The sequence below is a fragment of the Haemaphysalis longicornis genome, unplaced genomic scaffold (genome assembly GCF_048455015.1).
Source record: "Haemaphysalis longicornis isolate Haplotype H1 unplaced genomic scaffold, Haemaphysalis longicornis Haplotype H1 scaffold_7, whole genome shotgun sequence".
Classification (NCBI taxonomy): domain Eukaryota; kingdom Metazoa; phylum Arthropoda; class Arachnida; order Ixodida; family Ixodidae; genus Haemaphysalis; species Haemaphysalis longicornis.
In genome coordinates, this window is record NW_027526422.1 from 118,268,027 (window position 1) to 118,293,756 (window position 25,730).

Genomic DNA, 25,730 nt, shown 5'->3' on the forward strand with positions numbered 1-25,730 from the left:
CTGGCAAGAAAACATACACGAGCTTGCGGATAACAAGACGACGGCTCTTGCGAGGCTCTCCTCTCTGACTACAAAGCTTTTGCGCAGTGAAGGCACGGCTGAGGCTTACGACAGGGCGATGCGGGACTACCTCCTTACCGGACACGCTGAGGAAGTTCCCGAAGCGGGTGAGTCCCTGAGGGGGCCTGTTTATTACATGCCGCATCGCGGCGTAACGCGCCCGAGCAGTGAAACTACCAAATTAAGAGTAGTTTTTGATGCTTCGTCAAGCGCACCAGGTCAGCGGTCTTTGAATGAGGTACTATCTGCTGGGCCGAACCTAAATCCGAACCTGTCGGATATCCTCATTAGGTTCAGGATGCACAATGTGGCCATCATGGCTGACATTGAGAAGGCCTTTCTCCAGGTTGAGCTTGCGGAAATGGATCGCGATGCACTACGCTTCCTTTGGTACGAAAGCGTTCCCAGACGGGGAGAAGTTCTTCCTCCGATCAAGGAGTATCGAATGACAAGAGTGCCCTTTGGAGTTACCTCTAGTCCATTTCTGCTCGCAGCTACCTTAAAGCACCCTCTCGACTCTGTGCATAACTTGTTTCCTGCAACATCAGAGATGCTACGTGACCACTTGTACGTGGACGATCTTGTAACGGGAGCTGACAACCTGGAGGAAGCGGAAAAGATTTGTCGAGAATCACAGGAAATCATGCAGCTAGCTGGCATGAACCTCCGTAAATGGAAATCGAACGAATTCAAGCTCGAAGAGGCATTGTCGGAAACAGATCGAACCCAAAGCGGATTTTCCGACGTGACAAAAATTCTTGGAGTCGAGTGGAGGCCAGAAAGTGACGATTTTGTGTTTGAGATGAACACGCTCATTGACTTTTTGAGCAAGCGACAAGACACGAAGAGATTTCTTCTGCAGGCATCTGCACGCGTGTTTGACCCCTTTGGCTTCCTCGCGCCAATTTCGACTACTGCGAAAGTAATATTTCAGAGCCTGTGGGAACGAGGGACAGACTGGGACGAAAGTCTCCCGCCCGATATAGCTGAGACGTGGGACAAGTGGTGCTACCAGCTGCCTATGCTGAGGCAGATCGCAACACCTAGGCTGCTCGCTCGTGACCTCAGCCATGCGTGCACAGAAGTGGAGCTCCTTGTGTTCTGTGATGCCAGCCCAAAGGCATACGGCGCTGTTGCTTATGTTAAAGCAAGGACAGAAAATGGATGCACCACGGTGACATTGTTGATGGCTAAAGCGAGAGTGGCTCCTCTCAAGCGACTGTCACTACCGCGACTGGAATTGATGGGAGCCGTTATCGGCGCACGGCTGGCAAAAAACCTGACGAAACAGTTGGGAATTGAAGGCATGACAGTTCACTGCTGGACAGACTCAACGATAGCCTTAAGCTGGATCAAAAGTTCCGCCTCCAAATGGAAGCCTTTTGTTTCAAACCGATTTCAAGAGATACAACAACTCACCAATCCCGCAGTGTGGAAGCACTGTCCCGGAAAGGAAAACCCCGCAGACATATTAACCAGGGGTATCTTACCATCAGTTTTGGTGAATGCTAAGCAATGGTGGGAAGGGCCAGAGTGGCTCAACAAAAGCAAAACGTACCCCACCTTCGAACCCTGCCTTGCTGATCCCCAACTCTGGCAAGAAGAAATCAGAACGCCGGTGCTAAACACCATAACAGACGGCGAACCAGCTGTTCTGATAAATCTAAGCGAAAAGAGTTCCCTCACTAGAGTGCTTCGGACAACAGTGTGGATCAAGCGCTTCCTCTACAACTGCCGAACCTCTTCGGAGAAAAGGATGGGGAGCCTGTCAGCCGAAGAGATGACCGAGGCGGAGAGGTACTGGCTGAGGATTTCACAGATGGAACATTCGGAAATGAAGTACGGACCCACAGTGCATCCAAGCCGCTCGACCGAAAATCCCCGATAAAAGATTTGAACCCGTTCCTAGACAACGAGGGACTGCTACGGGTTGGAGGTCGGCTGCAAAACAGTACAGAGCAAGAGAGAACAATACATCCGATCATTCTGTCTGCGAGGCACCCTTACGCTGACCTTCTGATTCGCGGGGAAGACAAGCGGCTTCTACACGCAGGAGTACGAGATACGTTATCCCACCTCCGTGAGGACTACTGGATTATTCGTGCAAGACAAGCCGTGAAATCAGCCATAAGACGCTGCGTGCCGTGTCAAAGACAGAGTTGTCGACCTGCCGCGGAAGCTCAGGCCCCGCTACCAGCTGACAGGGTGACTCAGGCGGACCCCTTTGAGGTTACGGGTGTAGACTTCGCGGGCCCCATATTTTACACGGACCAAGGAAGCATGCGGAAGTCTTATATAGCGCTCTTTACTTGCGCTACAACCAGGGCGGTACACCTAGAGCTGGTAAGAGACCTCACTACTGAGACATTTCTTATGGGGTTGAGGAGATTTATTGCGAGAAGAGGTATACCGAAAACTGTGTACTCGGACAACGCTCTCACATTCAAGCGAGCCTCAGCGGACATGAACAAAATCTTCCACGCCATCAAGGGAAGCGACACTCAGGCATACCTAAGTGGCCATCGAATAACTTGGAAATTCATAGTGGAAAGAGCAGCATGGTGGGGTGGTTTCTGGGAGAGAATGGTACGTACAGTCAAGAACGTTCTCCGAAAGGTCCTTGGAAGAAGTGCACTCGACTACGGCAGCAGAGTAACCATTCTCACTCAGGCAGAAGCGGTTGTCAATTCTCGTCCGCTCATCTACGTGCATTCTCAGGCGGAAGAACTCACGCCTTTGACCCCGTCGCACTTACTCATCGGACGTAGGCTTACAAGTTTGCCCTCCCCCGGCGGTAATATCGTAACGACATCTACGAAAAGTACAGTCACAAGGCAATCGCAGCGACGCAGCGCCCTTATGGATTTGTTCTGGAAACGATGGAGACGCGAATATCTGCTGGAGCTACGTTCGGCGCACTTCTCAGCGGGGCTCCCGCAGAAGAGCGTCAAGGAGGGAGACATTGTCTTGCTCGGCGAAAATAAAACACCTCGCCAGATGTGGAAACTTTGCAGGGTGGTCGAGACGTTTCCCGGACGAGACGGAAAGGCTCGGGCCTGCAGAATAGTTCTTCCTAACAAGAAAGAATTACGGCGGCCAGTTCAAGCGCTTTACCCTCTGGAGCTGTAATAAGAATGAGCAGAGGCGCATTGGGGGTGAGGATGTTAAGAATTCCTCTGTTCTCGGAAGGCGTGTCTAAAGTTTACACGTCGCTGACGGGGAAGAGCTCAGGAGGACTTTGGAGGCCCCGGATCAAGTAACCGAAGACGAGAATCGGAACGAAAAGCGGCCGCTGTTTACACCATGCGGCGCATCCGAAGTGCGACAGACCCCCGGACGGTGCGGCGCCAGCGAGCGACGTGTGTTTATATGTGTGTTCGCTTGCAGACGAACCGACGCCAACCATCGCCATTTGAGGCACCGAGACTCTCCTCTTTGTTCGTGCCCTTACCCTCTTTCTGTAGTGTATACCTGTGCGTATAATAAAACAGATCTTCGTGAACCCCACACTGTTCGCATCGTTCCTTGGAGATCTGCGCGCGCGGCACCAGCCGCCCCGTTAAGTTACGCGCAGTCGAGCTGGAACTCGCTAATATCTAAAGGCAAGTTCACGCCTGCGGTTTTCCGTACTGTTTTCGACAAAGAAAACACTACTCAACAGCGCCCGCTTTTCTGATGGAGGCGAAAAGCAAAAACCCCCGTGTGTGCGAGATTTTGGCACACGTTAAAGATCCCATGTGGTCAAAATTATTCTGGAGCCCTCCACTACGGCGCGCCTCATCGCCGTGGTTGCGTCGGCACGTTAAACACTACAATCAACCACTGAATCTTTAATGATTTCGAGATACATCAAGCAGCACAATAAAAGTTTGGGGCCACAGCTGCGCTTAGGTAGCCGTTGAACCTCTAAACAAACTCATTGCTAGCTATTATAATACAGTAAAAGCTCGTTAATTCAAATTCCAAGGGCACGCTGAGGAGTTTCAAATTAAACGATAGTGAAAATAATGAAAGGTGGAAAAATGGGTGTATTTCGGGGGGGGGGGGAGAGGAAGGTGAAAAATCTTTATTGAGAACAAAAAATTGGTAGGAGCAATCTGCTTCTCATCTCTGAATGCCACAGCTGCGACTCTGCTCCAGCACGCGGACGTGGCACAGGGAATCCTCTTGGCCCTTTTCAAAGCTGAAGAACAGGCGCATCACATAAAGCGCCTCGTCACACAACAAAGTTTCAGCAAAGGCACATCGTCGTCTTTGTTGTCATCTCCTTCTGACTCATCAGCAACTGGCTCCGCACACAATACGTTTGCCATAATGTCCTCATCAGTCATGCACCTCACACCGATGCACATCGACAAAACTGACTCCCCGAAGAGTGCCACGGCACGCCACTGGCCTGGGCTCGTCACCCCATCAATCCCAACGTCACAACTATCCTGCGCACGTCCAACTGCAAATGCACTGAGGGGGAAACAGTTTGCAGTCGTGGTCGCCGCCACCTGATCCCAGTTCGCACCAACATATGCACGGCGGAAGGTTTCACTAGCGGGGCACACTATAGATTGCGCGGAGAATTTACCACGCGTTCCCCGCGCGGAGGTGCCTGCTCACCGGCGGGCGCGTCGGAGGCACGGCATTGTCGCCTGCTTTAGAGACGGTTGTTTTGGGCCTCTTTAGGCGAAGCGTCGCCTCTATTGCACGCTTCCTTCACACGGCATGATTAACTTGTTCGAAAGCACCTCCTCCTCTGTGACTTGGACCTGACGGAATTAAGGGGTTGTACGGCAAACATACGTTAAGGATTGGTTGGCAGAGAGGGAAAAAATCTAGAGACCCCATACAGACATCTGGCCGCTGGAGAAACGCTACCTGTTGCGCACTGCTTGCACAAATAGAACTGCGTTTTCTAAATTGAATAATACCAATTCGGCTGTGTTTTAAGAGTTATTACAAAGGTGAAAGAACCAACTGGTTATGATAAATAAGGATTATAAAACTTCCCTGAGCTTTCTCGCAATTCTCACACTGACTAAACTAACTAGTTTTAATCGGCATAAATGAGAATCACTAAGTTCACATGCCGAATTGTTTCGGTGTCTGCTGTTGTGTAGCGTGGTGGTGTAGCCCCGAGCTAGCACATAAGGATTCCTAGGTTCGCGGTCTCACCCTTCGAAAGACGCTCCTTTCCGTTTTCTTTCTCACGGCCGGGCTAGAGCTGCTGCGTCACCGGCTTTAGCACGGCCGTGGGCGACGCTGCTGCGTTGTGGTCGCCGCTCCCGGGAATTCCAGGTAATGGGTGGCAAAATCTCTGGTTTCACTCTTTGTAGAGTCACGTTTGTTAATTCAAGTGATGTGCCATGCGCAATTTTTGTGGTTGTCGTCTAAAAATTTGCTTTCCAGTCACTTTTACAGCGGAGATCGGAGCCAAATGTTTAGTACAAGTTACGTTCTAGGCCAAGGCGTAAACATGGTTTCTGGTGCTTTACTTCCGTTACTACGTGAGACGAACGGCGATAGCGACGGGAAGGATGAAAGGAGACCCCAACAGCCCCATACACAAAGGAGCTCCAGTCATAAAAAATACACACGGGGAAACCCTGGTTCGATATCACTCCAGTCTTGCGCAGCAACGTAATCCGCGGGAAACGTCTTTCACTTTCTCTCTCTCTCTGTTTCGTCTAGCTCAGTGCCGTACCCATGCAGGTTTGGAGTGATGCATGCTTTGGAAGTAACTATCATGCCACATGACTAAGAGGTGACGCTATGAAGGTTCAACCATGCCAGGGAAGCTTTTAAAGACCAAACAGCAATTTCTCAACAAGCAAGAATCTGACCACCCTCGTGTAGTAAATGGCCGCCACTTCAAAGGACCCTCCAACAGAACTTTCCGTACTTGGGCCCCAGCAGCTCTAGAGCACCTGTCGACGGCGGCGGTCAGAAGAGCGATGCAGCAGAGGGTGCTCAGAATTTCTGTGTCCGGACAGACAGAGAGGCTGGGTCCGGACAGATCATTACAAACTGACCCTGGCAACGTTACATGCACGCACTCTGTCTAGCAAAGGAAGTTTATCTGCATTTCTAGAGGAGCTTTGTGACATTAGGCGGGAAATTCTACTGTTAAGGGAAGTTACAAGGACAGGAGGATGCTTCATGTAGCTTACTAGGGGGCATACTCTCTAATACAGTGGATCACAAGAGAAGGAACAACATTGGGTTGGGATCTTGGGATCTTCATCCACACAGTTAAGGTAGGGAACGTAAGGAGTTTTTCAGCATTAGATTGGGAGTCGGAGGTGTTGCGATCAAGCTAAAGGAGCGATACAGGATAAAGATAGTAAAAGCTTACGCTCCAACAACCAGTTATGATAAAGACGCGTTATCTTCTACGAGGATGTCGAATCAGCCATGAACAAATTAACAACAGTAATGATTTGATGGGAGGTTCTAACGTTAAGCTGGGTAAGAAGCAAATGGGTGAAAGGCCGGTGAATAGCTAAGGAATTCATCGTGCTAGCGAACACTAAACAAATACAGAGGTAAAAGAGGCGACGAAACACACGCTAGAACTTCAACTCAGTTTACGCAACAGAAACAGGATACAGTCTACAGGATTCCCCTGCCGTGCAAAAAATGCTACGTCGGCCCAACAGGCAGGTGCTTAATGTAAGACTCTAAGAGACCAAGCGGCTGTGAAGGCGCACATGGGGGCTGGCCACCTGGCTGATCACTGCCGGAGGTGTAAGGATTGCACTCCAGATTTTCTGCAGACGCGCATCCTGTACAGGTCTTCCTCGCTGACAGAACGGGAAATTTTTGAGGCCTTCATGATAAACAGAGAAAGGAAAAGGTGCGTCAGTTCACCATCCTTGGCACTGTCTGCAAAGGAAATCGTTTTTTTTTTTTGGAGAGGGGGAGAAGGTTCTGCACGGGTGAGGGGTGATAGCCTAACACACCTGTAAGTTTAATTTACGCCAAGTGATATTGGCGGTCAGTGTGAGGTGGCTGTTATATGAGCAAGTGTGACAAGTGCGATACTGTTTTATTTGGTTTGTGTTCGCTGCTTCTTACCCTTTCCACGTTTCATGTACATATAGGCTTTTTTTCATGTTGCTGCTGCATAAACTGGGTTGAAGTTCTAGCGTATGTTTCGTCGCTTTTTTTACCTGTGTCTTTGTTTGGTGTTCGCTAGTACGATGATTTCCTTAGTTGGTAACCAACTCGCCCAACTTACCGCCTTCGGTGAATAGCTTCGGAATAAGCAGTCGCAACTGCCGATGTGATGCACTGGTGAAATTTGCAGAGCGAAACAACCTGAGGTTAATGAACACATTCGTTTACCAACGAAGGAATAGCATATAAACAAGAGAAATTCCTGATTGTGCAACAAAAAACGAAATTGACTTCATTTTAAGCGACAACCGGGGTATTGTGTAAGACGAGAGGTGCTGAGTTATATTCGGAGCAGCGATCATAGGATGATTAGATGCAAGCTAAGGGTGAATCTCAAAAGAGAAAAGAGTAAACTTGTGAAAACTAAGGACGCCCGCATAGAAGCAGTCAGAATCAGATCGCATGAGTCTAAACAACTCTTCAATGTGAAATCGCGCCTTTAAACAAGCAGAAAGAATCAGTGTGGACACGCTAAATGACAACCTAACATCGGCATCAATCAATCAGCATCAGCCATCGGAGAAGCAACATGTAGGCAAAAAAATGAAAAACTAAGGAAATCAAGGAAAAAATTGCCAGACGTAAGACCATGAAAGTGGCAATACCGGCAGATCATATTGAATTAGGCGAGCCGTCGAAACTGATAAGCAGAAGTAAAACAAACGCTATTCGTGCATACGGCATGGCACTGATTGAGGAAACGCTACAAATAGGGGGAGGCTCTATGGTATCGCTGATGCCGGGCACGTACCGAATTTCCGGTAGACCTCGAGGTGTGACGTGGAGAACACGCGCAGGGCAAGTGCTCTGCTGCTGAACTGAGTAGATAAAGTCCTCACGGTAATCGCACAATGAAAGCTCCACGCGTACTCGTGTATTGTTGCGTACTCGTTTATCGTGGCGTACTAGTTTATTGACTTACTACAGATCCGCTAAGCTCTGCGTGTAGTCAGGCCATGACACCTAACTTGCCGTCGATGAACTTGACTTTTATGGTCAAAGTATTAGGTCGGCGCTTTCATTTTAAACAGCGGAGCTGTTTAAGCTTGAAGTAGGTCAGGTGGCATACGCAAAAATATTACCAAGAAAATAAGACGCACACGGTACGTTCTGGCGAGGAGGGAGGGCGCGAAAGCAGCGCGCTTCGAATAACAAAAGCGATACGCGCTAGTCTCCTTGCCTAGTCTTCCTGCAGGTCTCAACTCTATACTAGGGGACAACTTTATGGGGTAATACTGCCAATGCTACGGTGCCGAACGACGCTGTTTCACTGCGCCGCTAGAAGTAGTTCAACAAAAATAATTGGCTTGCTGTAACATCTAAGCAATTCAGTAATATGCACCCCAACATGTGAAAATGCTGGCATATCAGTACCTCATCAGATCGAAATTTGAATATGCCTTCCTCATACGGAACCCGCCCCAAACATCTCATTAACGACCTCGAATTTGTCCAAAATCGCGCCGTTGGATACATTCACTCCCTGTACTAGTACATCAGCGTTTCATCCGTGAAAGCACAATCCGGTTTATCAACCCTCTCTTTTCGCAGCCGTATCGCCACCCTTTCCGTCTTTCATATTTTTTTTTTCATCCTTCCCCTCTATACAGCGTCCTACGTACTCCCCCCTTCACGCATTTCACACCGCACAAGCCATTCACTTCAACTGTCCAGTTATCGCAACAGAACTGTCACTTTTCCCGCCTCTTTTTTCCCCGCGCTGCAAGGATTTGAACGGCCTTCCCTGCTCCATTGTTTCAACCACCTGCCCATCATCCTTCATAGCGAATATTACAAATCACCTGCGTTGCGAAAAATAGTGTTCGAATGTTTTATTTCCCTGCGAATCCACTCCTTATGTAATACCCCCAGTGGGGTCCTTGAGGAAATAAAAATTGAAATGAAAAGCAAATGAAGTGTTGAGGAGACGACATAATGCCCGCATGCTCGGTTATCGTAGTTCAGCGCTTGTAACCACGAAGCTCATGGGAATAAATGGGCTGTAGCAAATGCATTTCTGTCACTAGAAACTGGAACGTAAACCAGTCGGGAACTACTTCGACAAAGTAACACACAGCAGTTAGCCCCCCTTCCGTCCCCCTCCCTCACTGCAGATTTCCCTCCATTGCCACAGAAAGTTGTTCCTTAATATAGCCGGAGCCAGCTTCCAGCAGCGTCGAGAACTAGGCTAGCAGGTGGGCTCAACCGTACACGGGGTACGTGCCGCATAAAAGAAGACGTATCGGCGAAACACAGTGCCTCGTAAACTCTGCGCTGAGCAAAAGTTCAGACTAACGGAAAACATGGCACAGTAGAAGAAGTATGCAACTCCCACGGTCCAAGAAGCACAGCGCGAGTGCCGTCATATCGGCGTTCAAGAACATCTTGTAAAATCCGGCTAAACATGGCCTCTGCCCTCAACACTTAGTCTACCCTAGCAAGAACATTAAAAACCTAACAAAATGTAGCTAAGATTAGGAAATCCTAACAACACTTAGAAACCGAAGAAACCTAGGTCGAACGCTTGCTCTGTTGTTTCATCATTAGTAGAAACTCCGCATACATTTTTAGACTTCCATGCTTGGCTTCTACGCCCTCTACCCGGCAGATTTCTGGTGAAAACGCAATCATATTAACACTGCTTCAGATCACAATATTCGCCATATTGTGCCCTGAGTTCCAGTGTTCCTGTTGAGTTTTGACTTGCCGCATTCAGCCTATAGAGGAGCAATACACGGGAGTTTTAAACGCAGTGCATTCCTCTCCGCAATCTTGTTCCCTACAAAAATTATAACATTTTGTTTGTAAGAATTTACTGTATGAAATGACATAAAGATAATATCCAGCGTATTGTCTTGAACAGCATTGTCTTCGTAAACGATCGCGGTCATCCGCAGCTCCACAAAGATGCTTGCAATATATGCAGACCATGAGCTGGCGAGTCAAAGCAGAATATAATACAAGGTGATCAAAGTTAAGACGACAGGTTTATTTAAAAATAGGCCCTTAGATTTACGCGAAGACGACCTCTACAGTGAGCTTATGCGCCCAGGGGGACACATAATTAGGAGATAATTATTGATGTATGTGGTTTAATTAACACAAATTGGTTAATTAACGTTTTGGTGGCTGTAGTAGCCTGGAATGTTTATATTAGAAAGTTAGACGCAATAGTCTTGCTACGCAGTTTCAATTTGCAGGATTCTTCTAGCGCATCCATAGTCCGAAATATCAAACGGTGAAGTTGAATTGCCGTTCGCATGATTACGCATGCTAGAAGTTTTGCAGATTGCGAAAACGCCAGCCAGGTATGAATGGGTGCCAGTTATCACTTTTTCCTGTGCCTCCACCCCTTTGTCGAACTAAACACCTACACAGCAGGCACGTCAGAGAAGGAAGGAGCTTTGCGCCAGTGCAGACTTTCTTGCATCCGTAATCATGCGAGGGGCAATCAAAATTCGCCGTTTGATATCTCGGACTATGGATGCGCTAGAAGAATTCTGCCAACTGAAACTGCGTAGAAACATGATTGCGTCTAACTTGCCAATACAAACATGGCTGGTTACTGTAGCCACTAAATATTTAATTAATCAATTTTTGTTAATGAGTGCTCTGATATCAATATTTACCTCCTATTTATGTGTCCCCCTGGCGCATAACCTAATTTAGAGTTCGTCTTCGCGTAACTCTAAGAGCCCATTTTTTAAAAAAAAAACCTCGACTTAACTTTAGGGGCTGTGCTTTGTGCATTAGGGGCTCACAAGCTAAAGCGGAAAAAGTCACCTTCTGTGTTTCAGACGAGTGCCGCGCATGGCAAACCGTTTGCCTTCATTATTTTCATCGTAAATCAAAGACTTGCTTTTTGTCTGTTATACGACAACAGTGAAGCAGCAGCATGAAGAAAAGTAGCGGCTTTGCCATAAAGCCATGTGAGCAGAACAACGCACGTGTGTGTTGTGCATCCGATGTAGAGGCATTTTGTGCTACGAAAGCTGGCGTACTGGGATTCACATCCGGTACAGAGACTTCACTACCTCGCGAAAGCGACCGCAATTCCCGTTGCCCTTCGCTACGTTGAGCCCATACAACCATTCGCGTGTTTTTATTCATTTGCACTTTTTAACGCTGGCCGGCAATGTGCGAAGCAAGTCGTACCTGTGAAATGCCTCGAAATCCAGCTTTACGCCGTAAATACTAAAACCTCTACTTCATGCGTTATGAAAAAGCAAACATGAGAATGTTTTGCCTCCTAACGCACAAAAAACTCCAGGCGCCTACGGTTCACACCACGCCGTTCCCTTTATCTTGATGTATACACATAAACACTGGCACTTTCGGCAATGAGCCCATTGGCAAGGGACTACAGAACACACGAGTATACCTTGCGCAAACATTCTCGTCCCCTTACTCCCATGTACACATAACAAGAGCCAACGTCTGCTCAAAAAAAAATTAAAATCTGCGCGGACTGTTTTCAATGATCCCGGTTACTCCTGAGCAGCGGTTGGTAAGTCTTCATAATAAGAACACGGGATAAAACACAGCCTTACTTCACTAGAAAAGTTGCCTGGTCGGAATAACAATGCTGCAAATTTTAGCGCATGCATAAAACTTTTTAGCGAGTTACGAAACAAAGAGAACACGAAAGAGCGGTACCTGACCAACTACTTTCTTGTATACTGGCCTTACGGCGTCACATTGTGGATTTCTGTAGGCGGGCAGTAGTGTCGGTGGCGCGAGAAGCATTTATATCCCGACACCTGGGCACAACACCACTGGACATTGTTCATCGGCGCATCGAGCTGCAGTTAAAAGACCCCATCACTTCCTGCAAGAATATTCGTGAATGATATAGGCAGCCGCAATCACTTTGGCGCGAATATGTATACGCTTCATATGCTTCAGGGAGTGCTTGTATATGGTATTTCTGAGTAAACGTGATCTCTTAAACAACCGTTTTTCTCTTGGCGACTTATCTTTGACGTCCAACTGTGAATGAACTCTTTCCCAAATCTCTTAAAAATACCTGGTGAAGGGCTGCTTTGAAGCCACCCAATACAATAGAGGAAGCAGCTTTGGTTGTTGTAAAGTTATGCCTACGGCCTTTAAATAAATTGTCGCTACTGACGTTCAACCACACAAAATGGGCACGACAATCACACCAACAGCTCTGCATATATTACACAGCAACCGAAAAATAAATAGAGTTAGTGAATACTACTTTTAGGAATTCTAACCAAGCGTAATCATGCCTACACGGGACAGTGATGGCCCGCCTGCTCGCTAAGAGCCTATTGAATCACTGCTAGACTGATGTGCCCAGGCTACACGCATGTGGTAACTTATTAGTTACACACGCATAAATTACACTAAAATCAGTGCGCGTTCACGTGCCCGCCACCTGTGTCAATCAGAAGTGACACATGATCCATACATTATTCATTACTGTTTGCCATCCGCTAAAGGCCTAGTATGATTGCTGACAGCCGTGATGTTGTATATACCTCGTGTTGTGATCTGCCAATTTACCGTGGAGCTTATTCTAGCGAAGCTTGTCTTAGCTGACTCATGTCGCCATACGTGTTGCGGGCGCCGCACACAAAACCATCGTGGTCTCCATTCTCTTTTGCCCCCGCATCTGGCGGCCGCTTCCGCAAGTGTAGTACCAAATCACGCCGCATTCCTAGCCAATCACAGGCGCTCCCTCCCTCCAGAGAAGAGAAATGGAGGTTAGCTCCCTCTGCACGCGCCATCCTTTTGCAAGTTGAATGCCAGCTGCGCCATGGGCAGGCCGCGCTTCGTCCGCTCCGGTGAAGAGCTGGCAACCCTGATAGAAAGACTAGCCATGCGCTCTCGTGAACGTGTGCGGGCTCGGCGAGATAATCCTGTATTTCGGCAATTGGAAGGCCATTCGAGAAGACAGGGGAGGGCTGCTGAGGGGTTCAGCAAGCAGAAGGCGAACGACAACGTCGGACCGATTGGAAAGTTAGGCTACAATCCGCCCCAACTCTGGAATAGGGTTTCCAGCCAACTCTGGAATAGGGTTTCCTAACTTTGCAATCAGTCTCAACCCTGGAATCGGGTTGGGACGGATTACAGCCCCAAACCTAGTGTATACATTTGTGTTCCCTCAGTAAAATTTCAGTAGTTGAAAGTGGTGTGTCGTGTCTGGCCCTCTTCCTTTTTGTTCATGTACAACAAAGCTGATACCCCTACGAAGATTACATAACAACTAGCCCAGATTATTGCTATTCTGACTCTAAAGAGGTTACAAAGATATCGAGCGTATCGCTGGTCGCGGTATGGGAATGGTTGGGGAACTTTGTGTCGCTATGAAGTTCTGCCGCATTTAAGTTTTGTCAAGGATGTAAAGTGAAGAAACTTCATTTTGTATCTGAGTGTTGTTGCAACCGTTTCCGGAAGTAATGGCGTCAAATTGAGAGATCTTCGTGGATTTTAACTGCCCAGAGATATACTTTATTCCATGTGCTCTTATATCCATCGCTTAGAGCGCGCCACTAAACTACATGCTACCAGGCATGGACTGTAACTTTCCTAGAAATATTTACACCGCGACCTTTTAAAAAATATTTCTGATCCGATTGGAGGCAAGCGTTCCCATATTATCCCATGTAACTGTGCCATGCAACATGTTTGACTGTACTGAGTTTTAATAGAAAAAACGCGGAAAAATTGGCTGAACAATTTTGCCGCATGTCCTCCCGGGCCGTATACTCCGATTATGCGTTGTACGGGAACATTTAAATAAACTTTACAGATGGTCTTTTCCAAATCAAAGAGTCGAGAACACGCTTGCTTGTTTTGTATTCGAATGTAGGATGAACGAAGGATCCACTAAAAAAATAGAATATAGAAAAATAGAATATACATTTTCTAGGTAAACATCTCGAAAACCTGTCCTAGAAGAAAAATGAGTTGCGTGGTACAATTTGTCATATAAAAAAGAAAATGTTAGCACGCGTGGTGCCCATGCCTTGTGAAGCCCACCTTTCAAATTTTGCTTTTTTGGATGGTTATCAGGAAGAAATATAGTTGTTTGACATCATTAAAGGCCCCATTTAGCCTCTACGTGATGTAAAAACACCTTGTAAATGATTATAACAAGCACAATATTGAAACAAGCAAGCAATGTGAAAAAATACGCTTCGAGTTGAAAGCCAAATTCTTTGTTGGACGCTTTTTGAGGCAGTACTTTAGTTTAATATCATGGTCTGGCTCGCTATCATAGACATGCTTGCAAGAATAAAGTACTATGCGCTAGAATTGTGCCCAGCAAGCTTACACCCAGCCGCTGTCGCGCTATGAAACCAGTTCAGCACTACGAGCCTACTACATTGCAGTGCCACCTACCAATTTTTACAAGAAAGAATCACAAGGCTGCTGGAGACTGTCAGTGTAGACAGTTCTACTAAGAAGCGACACTAGACTTCCGGAAATACACTCGGACAAGAACAAAACTGGCCGGTGAGCAGCTGGTGGTGTTCAAGGCCGATTGGAAGCGTTCTCCTCGTCTGAACTGATATCCGCCGACTCGGTGTTTCTTACGACTTTCAGCGGAAGCTGTTATCGCAGAAGTAAGGCGTGGGCAAAGTGGAAGCACGAGCGGCATGCTTGTTTCGAGGAACATTAACGGGCAGCGGAGGCGCCATGGCAAATGAGATTGTGTTTGGGTAACTGCATAGTAGCGCCAAATTTGAATTCCGCAACGCAAAAACGAAACCGATACTGTTGGAAAGTGGGTTAAAATGCCAGGCACACATGCTAGACATGCGGGGGATGATCAGAAATAAGCTTTGGCAGAATAAAGCTACCCTTTCCCCGAACCAGAGATCACTACTAAATAGGTGGTGTCATTTTCAAGTATTTATCACGTCTCAACGCTGTTGGAATACAAAGCTGACATTAATTCGTACTTGACTTGCCAGGTGCCTTTTGAAAAAAAAAAATATGGTAATGCAGCCTAACCACGAGCACCATGCTCTTTTGTAAAGTGCAGCAGCCACGCCCTAAAAAACACGCACCTCAGGTCACAAAAAACGCTGTCAAAAATCTCAATGTCACCGGAGTGGGAAAATTTAAACTGTTGCACTAGACTGATGCACAAGTGCAGTGCCTAATCTAACCACTGGCCGTATTAGGTGTACGAGAAACGAATACAACATGTCGAAATAGGCAATATAAATCATCCATCACCGGTGATCAATTTGACTAGGCGTGGTAACCAAAGAGTTAAAGGTTTTCAGGTCTTACTACATTACCAGAAAAAAGCCAATCTAGCAAATTGCTTGCACAACTTTGGTAGTCATTAAATGTACATCTAACAGACTGGGTATTTGCTGTAGCTTGGCAACACGGCATACGTTTTTGGCCAATATTCACAGTTAGGATTTAATAATTGCTTGAAATCGAAATATGTTCTTTTTGTGAATTGATCACAGCACTATAAACAGGCTCCAAAGTACAACTATCGCAGACTTAGTGATGTTGGCTCTAAATTGAATTTCTCGTAGACATTTTTATTACAAATTTGAGAACACCTTGCACATTTATTTACTTCTCATATTTTAAATGATGTGCAGCCCTCTGTCTCGGAGCCAAGCAGCGAAAGGGAACAGGAGGGGCCGTCACTATTCACAGATATTGAAGGCATGATATGTAGCAGAAAATGCAAGATACAATTGTTTTCTTCTTGAACTTACCAAGCGTTCCTCGGCCTTTATTATGTTTCCACAATCCTGTGTTCTTTCTATGCAGGTTCACATTGGAAACCTGCAATTCGTGCCATCTGAAATGTGTCAGCACCTCTTGCGTATCCTCGCGACTCCCTCTTTGCAAAGAGGAGGCGCGGTTCCTCTGAACCCCAGTAGAGCTTTGACTGCGCAGCTTGACGAGGCTGCCCTGCCGACGCTTCATGCACGCCAAGGAAGGGACCCCGCGAAGCTAGCCATGACTCCACAGAAAGTGAAAGCACTGGGGTGTAAGCATATGCTTTGAATCAAACATTTTCTATGTATAGGGCATACCCAAACACATCAGTACGTATTTCTTTGTTTTTGAAGTGGCTTTCGACCACTTCATTTGTACGCACCCCATAGAGAAGCCAGCGTCACATACCACCGCAAGCGGCTCAACTATTACCTTGGAGAGCTTGTACAGGACATGCGAAAAAAATAAATGTTTTTCCTGTTTGCTGTTGCTTCTGCAACTGCAAAATGCTTCTCTTCAATTACTATTTTTAAATGCAAATATATACACCAAAGAGTTGCCAGCTGCATGAAAACAATGACTGGAAAGGCTTAGCTCCTCCGTCGGTGTGGCGCAGTGTTCTTGTGGCAATAAATGGCATTCCGATGGCCTAAAATGTTACCTGGTAATGTGCAGCAAGTCCTTGCACCTTGCTCCTTCACCTAGAACTACTCATTACTGCTCTACAAACGAAGTTCGTTCATTTAAAACGTACAAACACATAGCGGATAAAAAACGCGGCTGCGTAGTTTGGCTCCCTAACGGCGATTTCTTCACCCAGGGAAAACCGGGTCCTACACCGGCCGGTCTCCTTCCAACCAATAGTGCATGAGCTCTGGTGCCCACACGCATGCTGTTATTCGGCTGTACGCCGCTTACCGAAAGAATGACGTATAACCTGAGACCTTACGTCAGCTGGTCTCCCCCTGAACACCAGTTGCCAAATATTTTGCGGCCGTTCGCGTGCCGTAATTCAGCCGAGGGCCGCTAACCAAATAAAAAACGTACATTCTGTGGCCGTATGTCGGCCGGTCTCCTTTATAAAACCGGTTGCCCGAAGAAAACTAATATTCTGCCGCCGTACGCATGGTTGTGCGCCGTACGCGCATTCGCTCTTTCAACGGTGATCACCGTTGAAATAGCGAATGCGCGGCAGCCGCGCTCCGGCCGGCCTCCTTTTGAACACCAACTGGCACAAGAATACGAATATTCTGTGGCCGGTCACGAGCCGTGCTTTGGCTCAACACCGCTTCATGAAGGAAAAAGGGATGCGCTATGGCCGTAGTTCGGTCGTTCTCTTTCTGAACATCGGCAGCCGAAAGTGAACTGAATATCTGGCAGCCGGGTACCGGTCATTGTGTGTCTAAACACGGGCTGCTGGAAAATACCGAAGCGCTGGTTGCCAATTCTTGGCTCTTCAACGTATGATCAGTTGCTGCTAGAACGTGGAAGCTGGCCGGACATGCCAGGAAGCGACCATAGTTGGGCCGGTCTTGGGACACACTTTCTACGCCGCCAGGGTACCTATTCACTGTGCAAGGCTATTGTGAAAAGTTTCGGACGTCACAAGATCAAGACGGCGAGACCGGAAAGTAGCTTATCCCTTGGCTCTCTGGTTAGTTAGACAAATAGGTTGAGATGGCCGAAGTACCGGAGACGTATGACGGTCTCCGGGAGCACATGATCTCAGAGCAGTTACCTCGATCCTGCAGCTCGAAGCTCGGCGTTTTGGTAAAGGAGCGGGGCAGCAAGTGTCTTGCGACGCCAGAAGCGCACACGGACCGCTTCCTTGTCGCCCAGTGTTTTGTCAACCTATGGAGAGCGGTGAACGATGCGCAAGACGCATACCAAAAACGCCCTGACGGCCAGAAGAAACCGCGTGTGAAGTGTTCCTTGTGCTACGGAGTCGGTCAAGGCGTGACGGATTGCCGCCTTACACCAAAGAACTCGCCGCCGTAGTTCCCGCCTGGGGATGACAAGGGCGTTGCTTGCACGCTGGCCAAGAGTTTTGCCGCTCGACATGGCTGCCTAAAACTTCAAAGTCCCCAGAAGCCGAGCGTCCATAGAGATAACAACGGCAAATACACGTGGTAGGGAATCCCCATCTTCCTCGTGGAAGGCATAACCGCGGTTGAAACACATGTACTCGGGAAGAAAGCGAGTGTTTTAAGAGATACTGGAAGTATCACGGCTATTGTCCAGAGGACCCTGGTTCGAGACGACCGCCTGACCGGGAAGGCGAGACAAGTGCTTCTTGTCGATGGTTCAGTGAAGTCCCTACAGGAGGCGGTGATCCACATCTACACGTTTTACTTTAGACGGGAGGAATAACCGCTGCTGCATGGACAAGCCTATTTACCGTGTAGTCCTCGGCAATATACAAAATCCGGGCTAAAGCTAAGGCGGATGAGCAATCCACATCTAAAGACAACCCCGTCGTAGTTTCTACTGTCACCAAAGAAGAGACCAACCTAGCGCCTTCAATAGGTGGAGTCGACGTCTCGAAGGAGCAACTCGCAGAGGAACCGCGAAATAATCGCACCCTGAAAAGTTCCTTCGAACAGACCAACCGACAATTTTCCTCGAGGAACGGCAATCGCTTCACTTTCTTTCAAGACGGCAACGGTTTGTGCCGGCAATATGAACTCGCGACCGGACGAACATGCAAACAACTAGTGGTCCCGAAACTCTACCGGGTTCACATCCTCCGTGTGGTCCACGAACATGCCAGACACGGTCACCTGGGTTCCGGATGCCATCAAGGCGTGTACTGGAAGCGTTCTACTGGCCGGATGTGCGACGTGACATGAAACGCTTCATAAGGTCTTGCGACGGTTTCCAATTAACCCTCACCGACGAGCAAAACACTGGGAACTGTTCGCTAGTCAGAACACAGCGGCGTCCTCCGTACTGTCCCTTATGGTAACCGCAGCTTCCCCGTGACACCAGATGCAATGCCGTCGAAAGAGATTCTAGTGTTATTAATGAAGTAGCAATTACCCCCATAAAAGTATCTGCGTTCCCAAGAATGTGAATTGCTTTTGTTGAAGCCGTTGAGTTTACTTTTACACTTAAGAATTTAGGCGTTCACCTGCTTGTGTGCTTTCACTGAATTAGCTTGGAATAAGTGCTATACTTGTGACTTTCTCGCCCCAGAGACTTGTGATTACCATTAGTGAAATACCTGTGACGTTTCTTATCTGAAGGACAATGTTTTTTTTTTCATCTTGATTGCTTCCTACTCTACCGACCCTCTTGAGTGATGGGGAGTGCGAGTGAAAAGTTCTTTATTAAAAAACTTTCAAAAACGGGGGGGGACATTGTGATGATGTGGCTCAAAGAAAGCGACAAGCAGCACAACCCCGGGAAAACCAAAACGGGGTGTGTGCCGGAGTGCCCGAGCAAGGGAAGAAGTCGGGTGTGTGGATCTGTCGGAAAATCTGCGGTGTTATGTCTGTCACTGTGAACGGTTCCGGCAAAGAAGACGCCAGTGCGGGCCGAGACGACGAGTTCCGGACGCAGCATAACAGACTCGGCATCCCGCTCGGTATCCGGTGTAGGCGTGACCCTAACTTTGAGTTTGCTGGCGCCTTGTGGTCCTCGCAGCTCCGGGCACGCATCACATCTGTCGACGAGGGTGGCAACGGGTCCACGCAATGAACTGCGAGGCGACGCCGCTGCGCCGACAGGCCCCGCCGCACAGCAAGTCCAACGTAAGACGTTTGATTTATCTTTGTATGTGTGTGTGAACCATCCTGCCCCGTATCGCAAATCGTTCCTTGTGTACTTTCCATGTCCGCCTTTTCCGTTTCTATAATATAATTCCCCGCATGTACCGATGCCTGACTACTAGTATCAAATCATCTGAAAGAAACGTAACCTGACCCACCCCTTAACATACACAAATAAATTACTCGTAGATTTCTATTCTGTAGTGCAGGTGTTTGCTCTGAGACGTTTCATTCTCTGCGCCTGAGTACAAGAGTGCACTGCACGACACCTATCTCGGGTAGCGATAAGCGAAGTCAAAACTTTGTCTTGAAGAGAGACTCTTGATAAAGGACGGTCCTCGTCCGAAACGTCGATGTAAAATTATGTTTTCGAAGTAAACTTGTGTTTTTTATTGCGCCCCTTTTTACTAAATAACTAACTATATATATATATATATATATATATATATATATATATATATATATATATATATATATATATATATATATATATATATATATATATATATATATATATATATAGTAAGGAAAATGAGGGGCTCGTTGAGGAAATACAGAAAGATGGGTCAGCAGTCTACAACGCCAAAGGAGGCATAGGGGTGTGGTTAGGCTCTTTTCTTTTTCACTACGGTTAATTAGGTAAACTTTTTTTTTTAATTATACAGACGAAAGAAAGAAAAACACGCGCCCAGAGTGGGGACCGAACCCACGCCTTTCGATTACATGTCGAATGCCTTACCAATTCGGCTATCTGGGCGACTGTGTTCTCCTTCACTTTCTGGGCTATTTATATTTACTAGAAGTGTACCTGACGCTTGAGGGTGGTAGCCAGCGCCACTCTGACTACACGGGGAGAAGGGGACCTTCTTTTTAACCCCCGGGACGTGACTGGAACTTCTACAGCTTGTCATGAGCGGGTTATGTTCTACGTGGTTACGACAAAATTATTTAGGAAAATATCGCTCGCACAAATTATTACAGTTTAAAAAATACCGTCGGGGTTGGTTCATCAAACGCTGTGATTAAAAATGGAAACTGAAGATTTTAAAACGTAAGCAAAAAGGCGCGAGACTTTTTGTGTTTTTCTCAGACGTTGTGTAAAGCAATAAGACGTTTCGTGCCTCATTAGGCAATGTGTATGTCTTATAGCCTATGTCTTATAGCCTATAAACTCAGCCTACGTCTTATTTTGGGACCCCTAAAAAAGGCAGACTTTGGAGAGCGCTTGCGGTAGACCTCTAAGGCGAGCTTTTTTGTACCATAACGAGATTTGAAACGCCGAGATCAATATGGGTATCAGGTTCTATGTCCTTTATGCAACAAGGAAAGCTAATATATGCATTTAAAACGCAGCTGGCAGCATCCCCTGCCTGTTTCAATCCTGTTGCGGCCTGCAGCTGGCTGCATCCGCTGTCGGTAGCAATTCCACTGCGACAGTGTGGTGTGGATATTCGCTCTTTCCCGCAGCCTGCCGTTGTTCCCCACTGAAAAACGCCGTTGTAAATAGGACGCATTCAGGCGTGCACGAGTTCAACATGGCTGGTTGCTTGAAAAAGCTTGTCTCACCTTACCCTATCATTGCTGCGGCACCGATCAGGCAACTCAGTCTCAAACGATTTTTTACACAATTTCCCGTCACTTTTCCCAAAGCCGCAGTGATCAGCGAAGAAATACTTGCTAGCCAGGCGGGACTAGGTAAGTCGCATTCGATTTGCTTGTTTCATAAAACAAATCTGTTTGCACGGCAGGAAGTCGACTTTCTGTTTACCACCAGTGCATGGCTCTCAACAATTCGGCGTAGGGTCTCAAATTCCCTAAACAATTATTCCCTACGCTTTTCTTCCTTGTTCCTTGTGCAACCACTCTAGTACGCCATGAGCAGAGCCGGAGTAATACAACGGGAAGGGGTTACATTACAAAGTATTAGACCAATCAGTAGCCCATACGTATCAAGGGTGAGCCGAAGTAAGAGTTGAATCTGATGAACATACTTTTAGTTGCTATTTAAATGCTCCCTTTTAACTTTCAGACGTGCTCCGCCGAGGAGGCAACGCTGCCGACGCTGTACTGGCCATTGCTGCCTGCATGCAAGTTCTCCAGCCCTATACGCAAGGAGTAGGAGGGGACTGCTTCGCCCTTTTCTACGACGCCCGAATGAAGAAAGTGAGCTGCGTTGACGGCAGGTGCGTAAAGGAGAAGACTTAGCTTCGTTCCTTTACCATCCCCTTTACGGGTTCGTTGCTGTCACCAGTGATGCCTACACATAAAATATAGTAAGGGAAAATTTGTGCTAGATGATATACAGGTCACATCTACGCAATGCGATTCTCACTTGGTTATTCCTAAATTCATTTTCGCATTGCTGAAACTTGCACCCCAGAGGTTAAGTGGAGGTTAGCTCATTTTGTCCTGAGATATTTATTCTGCACCAGTGCCGCATCTTTAGAATTATCCGAGTGTATCTTATCTCGGCGACCGGGCTTAAAGAGAAACAAAACTTTATTCTTTGTGGGCTACCTATGTGCCGCATTTAAGCCCAAAAATTACTAGAAGACCTCGGCTTAAGCTACTTTGATCTCCCCTGCTTTGTTTACACGGGAATAGGTTAAAGCTTCTGTAACCGTGTTCTCCTTTATTCCCGAAATACCAGTGAAAAATCAGGGGCGATATTCCAGAAGGCCCGAGATAGCTTGTTCCCCAATTTAAAGCTACCCTAATTAACAAAGTGGTGATAGTGGAGCATCCAATAATTCTCGAACAAAACTGGCGCAATCGCGGGGAACACGCTTGGAATATTCAGCGCGCCTGGTTAACTCCGCTCACGTTGACAAACAATGGCTTGTACAAGCATCGACGTGCAGCGCCGTCTAGAATCGTGTTGCAATATCAATTCCGTTTCGTAAAGTATATAACCCCACTATTTATTTGAAACCCAAACGTGGCTCCAAACTTCTTTCTGAGCTCCGCCTTCGAAAACCAGCGCGTAGCGGTTCGGCTTTTTTCCTTTTCCGTTCGTGTACTGAGTTGTATCTGCTTCGGGCTTTGAGGGTAGCTCCAGTAGAGATCCCCGTCAGCCCAAACCAAGTAAGCGAAGAAGTTCAGAGTATCGAATAGATTGAATGACTGATTGATTGTAGGGTTTAATGCGCCGACACAACACACGCAATAAGGCGCGCCGTAATGGAGGGCTCAGGATTAATATTGACCACCTGGGAATCTTTACGTGCCCCAAAATCTCGTACAAACGGGCGTTTTTGCTTTTCGCCTCCTTCAGAAAAGCGGCCGCTGCGGCCGGGAATAGAACCCGCAATCTCTTGCTCAGAAACGCAACGCCTGAGACACTGACTCACCGCGGCGGGTAGAGAGGTGAATAGAGCGCGCCCTTCGCCCGACTCTATAGAATATGTCCTCGTTTATTTACGTGCTCACGGCGAGCGTGGTATCATAACGCCTAAATTCAGCGCGCCACGAGCCTATATGAAGAGCTACGAGTGCGTTTCAGTCGTTTATGTCTTGTCATCCGTCATCGATTGTCTTCTCTGTGTATGAAGACGGCTGGCGTGGGAAAATCTCATCTTGGTTGCTCAAATCATTCGGAGTGAAGTAAACTTTTCGTTAATACCAAACCCCACCGCGATTATGGCATCATATACTTACGGTGGCCTGGGGACGTCGCTCCTTCATTGAATTGCTGCTATTAAGCTTTGCTAATGGGGAATCAAATGCAAGTGACTTCGTGGATGCAACGCAATCCCTTCGGCAAAGCAGACGCGATGGCTGGGTGGGCCGTTTGTGGCTACGACACGCCCACGAATGGGTTTTGTGTGTTCTATGTACTCGAGAACTGCGTGGAGACTCGGGATTGATATTGGACGGTCATCTAAAAGTCATGACGCGAGCGATGGTGGCTGCTGCGCCGTGGTTTCCTGTTCTCGGCTGCCGTAGCAAGCATATTTCTAGCCTGTCAGGTCCTTGTCTTTATCGGAGGAGGAATTTTGAGCTGGGGTTTGGTTATAGAAAATAATGTGGCTTGGCTGTACAGTCATCTGGCGAACAAACCCAATTTGCGAGGACTTCGTGGCGGCTGCCGCTCTATGACCACCGAGGAGAAAGTGTTGTGTAGTCTGCGGTTTGACGTGGCGCGCTGCTTCCACGGAAGCATGGGTAGCGACCGCACCATCGACTCATTCAAACTACGTCAAGAAGCTACTGATATAACGAAGGCACGCGAAGCTGTACGCCAACGGAAACGACGAACTGAAAACTAAGGGGAACTTCAGTGGCCCCCATGGCTGCTTCGCATACTACTCAGGGTTCCCCTGAGGGAAGATGGTGTAATTTTTTATAGGGTTTCTGGCAGTACACTTGCCCTTCGGCGTCGTTACGTAGTCTGCTCGGGATCGAATCTGTGCCAAGTCTATGGCGTTATTGTTTTTCTTATATTGTCGGCGAGTCATTGACTGCTTTTCAAAATATCTCCGCCAGTGTCCACCAGAGCAGCTACTTCCTGCCCATCGATTAAAACAAAAATATCGGCGCTCACCACTCCGACGGCCCAATCTTCCGCCGTACGCTGATCGACCACCGGCTACATTCGCAACCTTCCCTCCAGAGGTTGCCGGTTCTAGTTTCCTCGGTGGGGACTTAAAGACGCATCCTGGGACCTTGGTGCATCCTGGGAGCTTCGACGATTGAACGAAGTGTTCGAGCGATCTGGAGAGGGCGAGCGTGGCCACTGTCTCACAGACTGTTCTTCCCTCGCCGCGAGATAAGCGTTGAATTCAGGTGGTCGTTCTCGGAAACGAGCAGGGTGATGAGCAGTGGGTGAAAAATGCAAGTTCCTTCCCACGGTATGGCAGCGACATTTCACATGACCCGCTTCATCGCAATGGTAGCATAGCGGTGTTTGGTCTGCTCTGCCCCATAAGTTGGTGTTGCGTATTCGTGGCTGGAAGATTGGTTCAGTGCGGGACCATGTCGCAGAAGGCGGCTTTCGTTGCGTTGGGAAAGAGGGCCGTGCAGACGACGCACGACCCTGGGCAACTTCTTGGCTTGGTTCATGTGGGACAGTCACTTGACGGATCGTGGGGCAGACGCTTGGCGGATTTCTTCGAGGACAACCGCAGCTATAGTAGCAATGGCTGGCTGCGAGGAACTCGTGGTAGCTTTCTCAGTTCTTCGTGGACAAAGCTCCGGGTGAGGTCACGCAGCGAATTTTCGTTGGCTGGTTAGAGAATGGCGGCCTGCGCCGAAGTTGCGTTGTCCAGTTGTTTTTATTGGTGGCAGCGATCCCGCAGCGGTCGCTCGATTGCGTTAGCTTCTTTTATACACGGCGGCACAGTCGGTGGCGGGCTTCGCACAAGTCTTGCAAAAAGCTGTTTCTTCACGCCGTGCATAAGGTACCGGAGCTTTTTCGGCTCGGACATGTCGGCATCGGCTCGGCAAAAAAGACGCGCCATGTTCTCACCCAACATTGCCACACTTTCGTTTGGCTTCTGCACGCGCGATTGGAGGAGTCGCAATGCGTTGTCCCGAAGATCTGCGTTAAGGAATGCCACGCGAAGGTCGTGGCGGAAGTCGGCCCACGTTGGAAGGCTCGCTTCATGGTTTTCAGATCATGTACGGGCACCGCCCTCTAGCGAATAGTAGACATTTCTTAGTTTGGGGACGGCATTCCAAACATTGTACGGAGGGACTCATTCGTACTGGTCTAGCCAGTCTTCGACTTCTTACGCTTCGCCATGGAAGCTGGTTGGCTGCCGAGGCTGTTGAAAAATCATCTGTGAGTTGTTTGACTCCATCGCTTGCGTTTCGCGAGCTCGACACGCCTGCGCGTTCCCGGGCATGAGGCTGAATTCAGGGATTAGGCCAGAAGGTGACGGCTGCTGCGATGGACAGGCGTGTCAATGAGAGGAGGCCTGCCGGGGCTGGATCAACGGCTGCCGGTAGGACTGCTGGTCATACCCCGCACCTCACCAGTGTTTCGTGGAAAGAAGTGCGACA

General features: G+C 47.9%; 1 protein-coding gene across 3 annotated transcripts in view; it reads left to right on the forward strand.

The window, feature by feature from the left end:
- The first annotated feature begins 16,011 nt into the window (after positions 1 to 16,011).
- The window catches only part of LOC144146879 (glutathione hydrolase-like YwrD proenzyme), an 81,031-nt gene continuing 71,312 nt past the window's right edge, over positions 16,012 to 25,730 (forward strand). For 2 of the 3 annotated variants that reach the window (XM_077678837.1, XM_077678839.1), the window contains exons 1-2: positions 16,012 to 16,228; positions 21,757 to 21,910. In XM_077678837.1, coding sequence (XP_077534963.1) covers positions 16,042 to 16,228; positions 21,757 to 21,910 — 341 coding nt within the window. In that variant the 5' untranslated portion in view covers positions 16,012 to 16,041. Of the gene's footprint in view, positions 16,229 to 21,110; positions 21,423 to 21,756; positions 21,911 to 25,730 lie in introns of those variants that run through there. The other variant, XM_077678838.1, reaches the window with a different exon arrangement.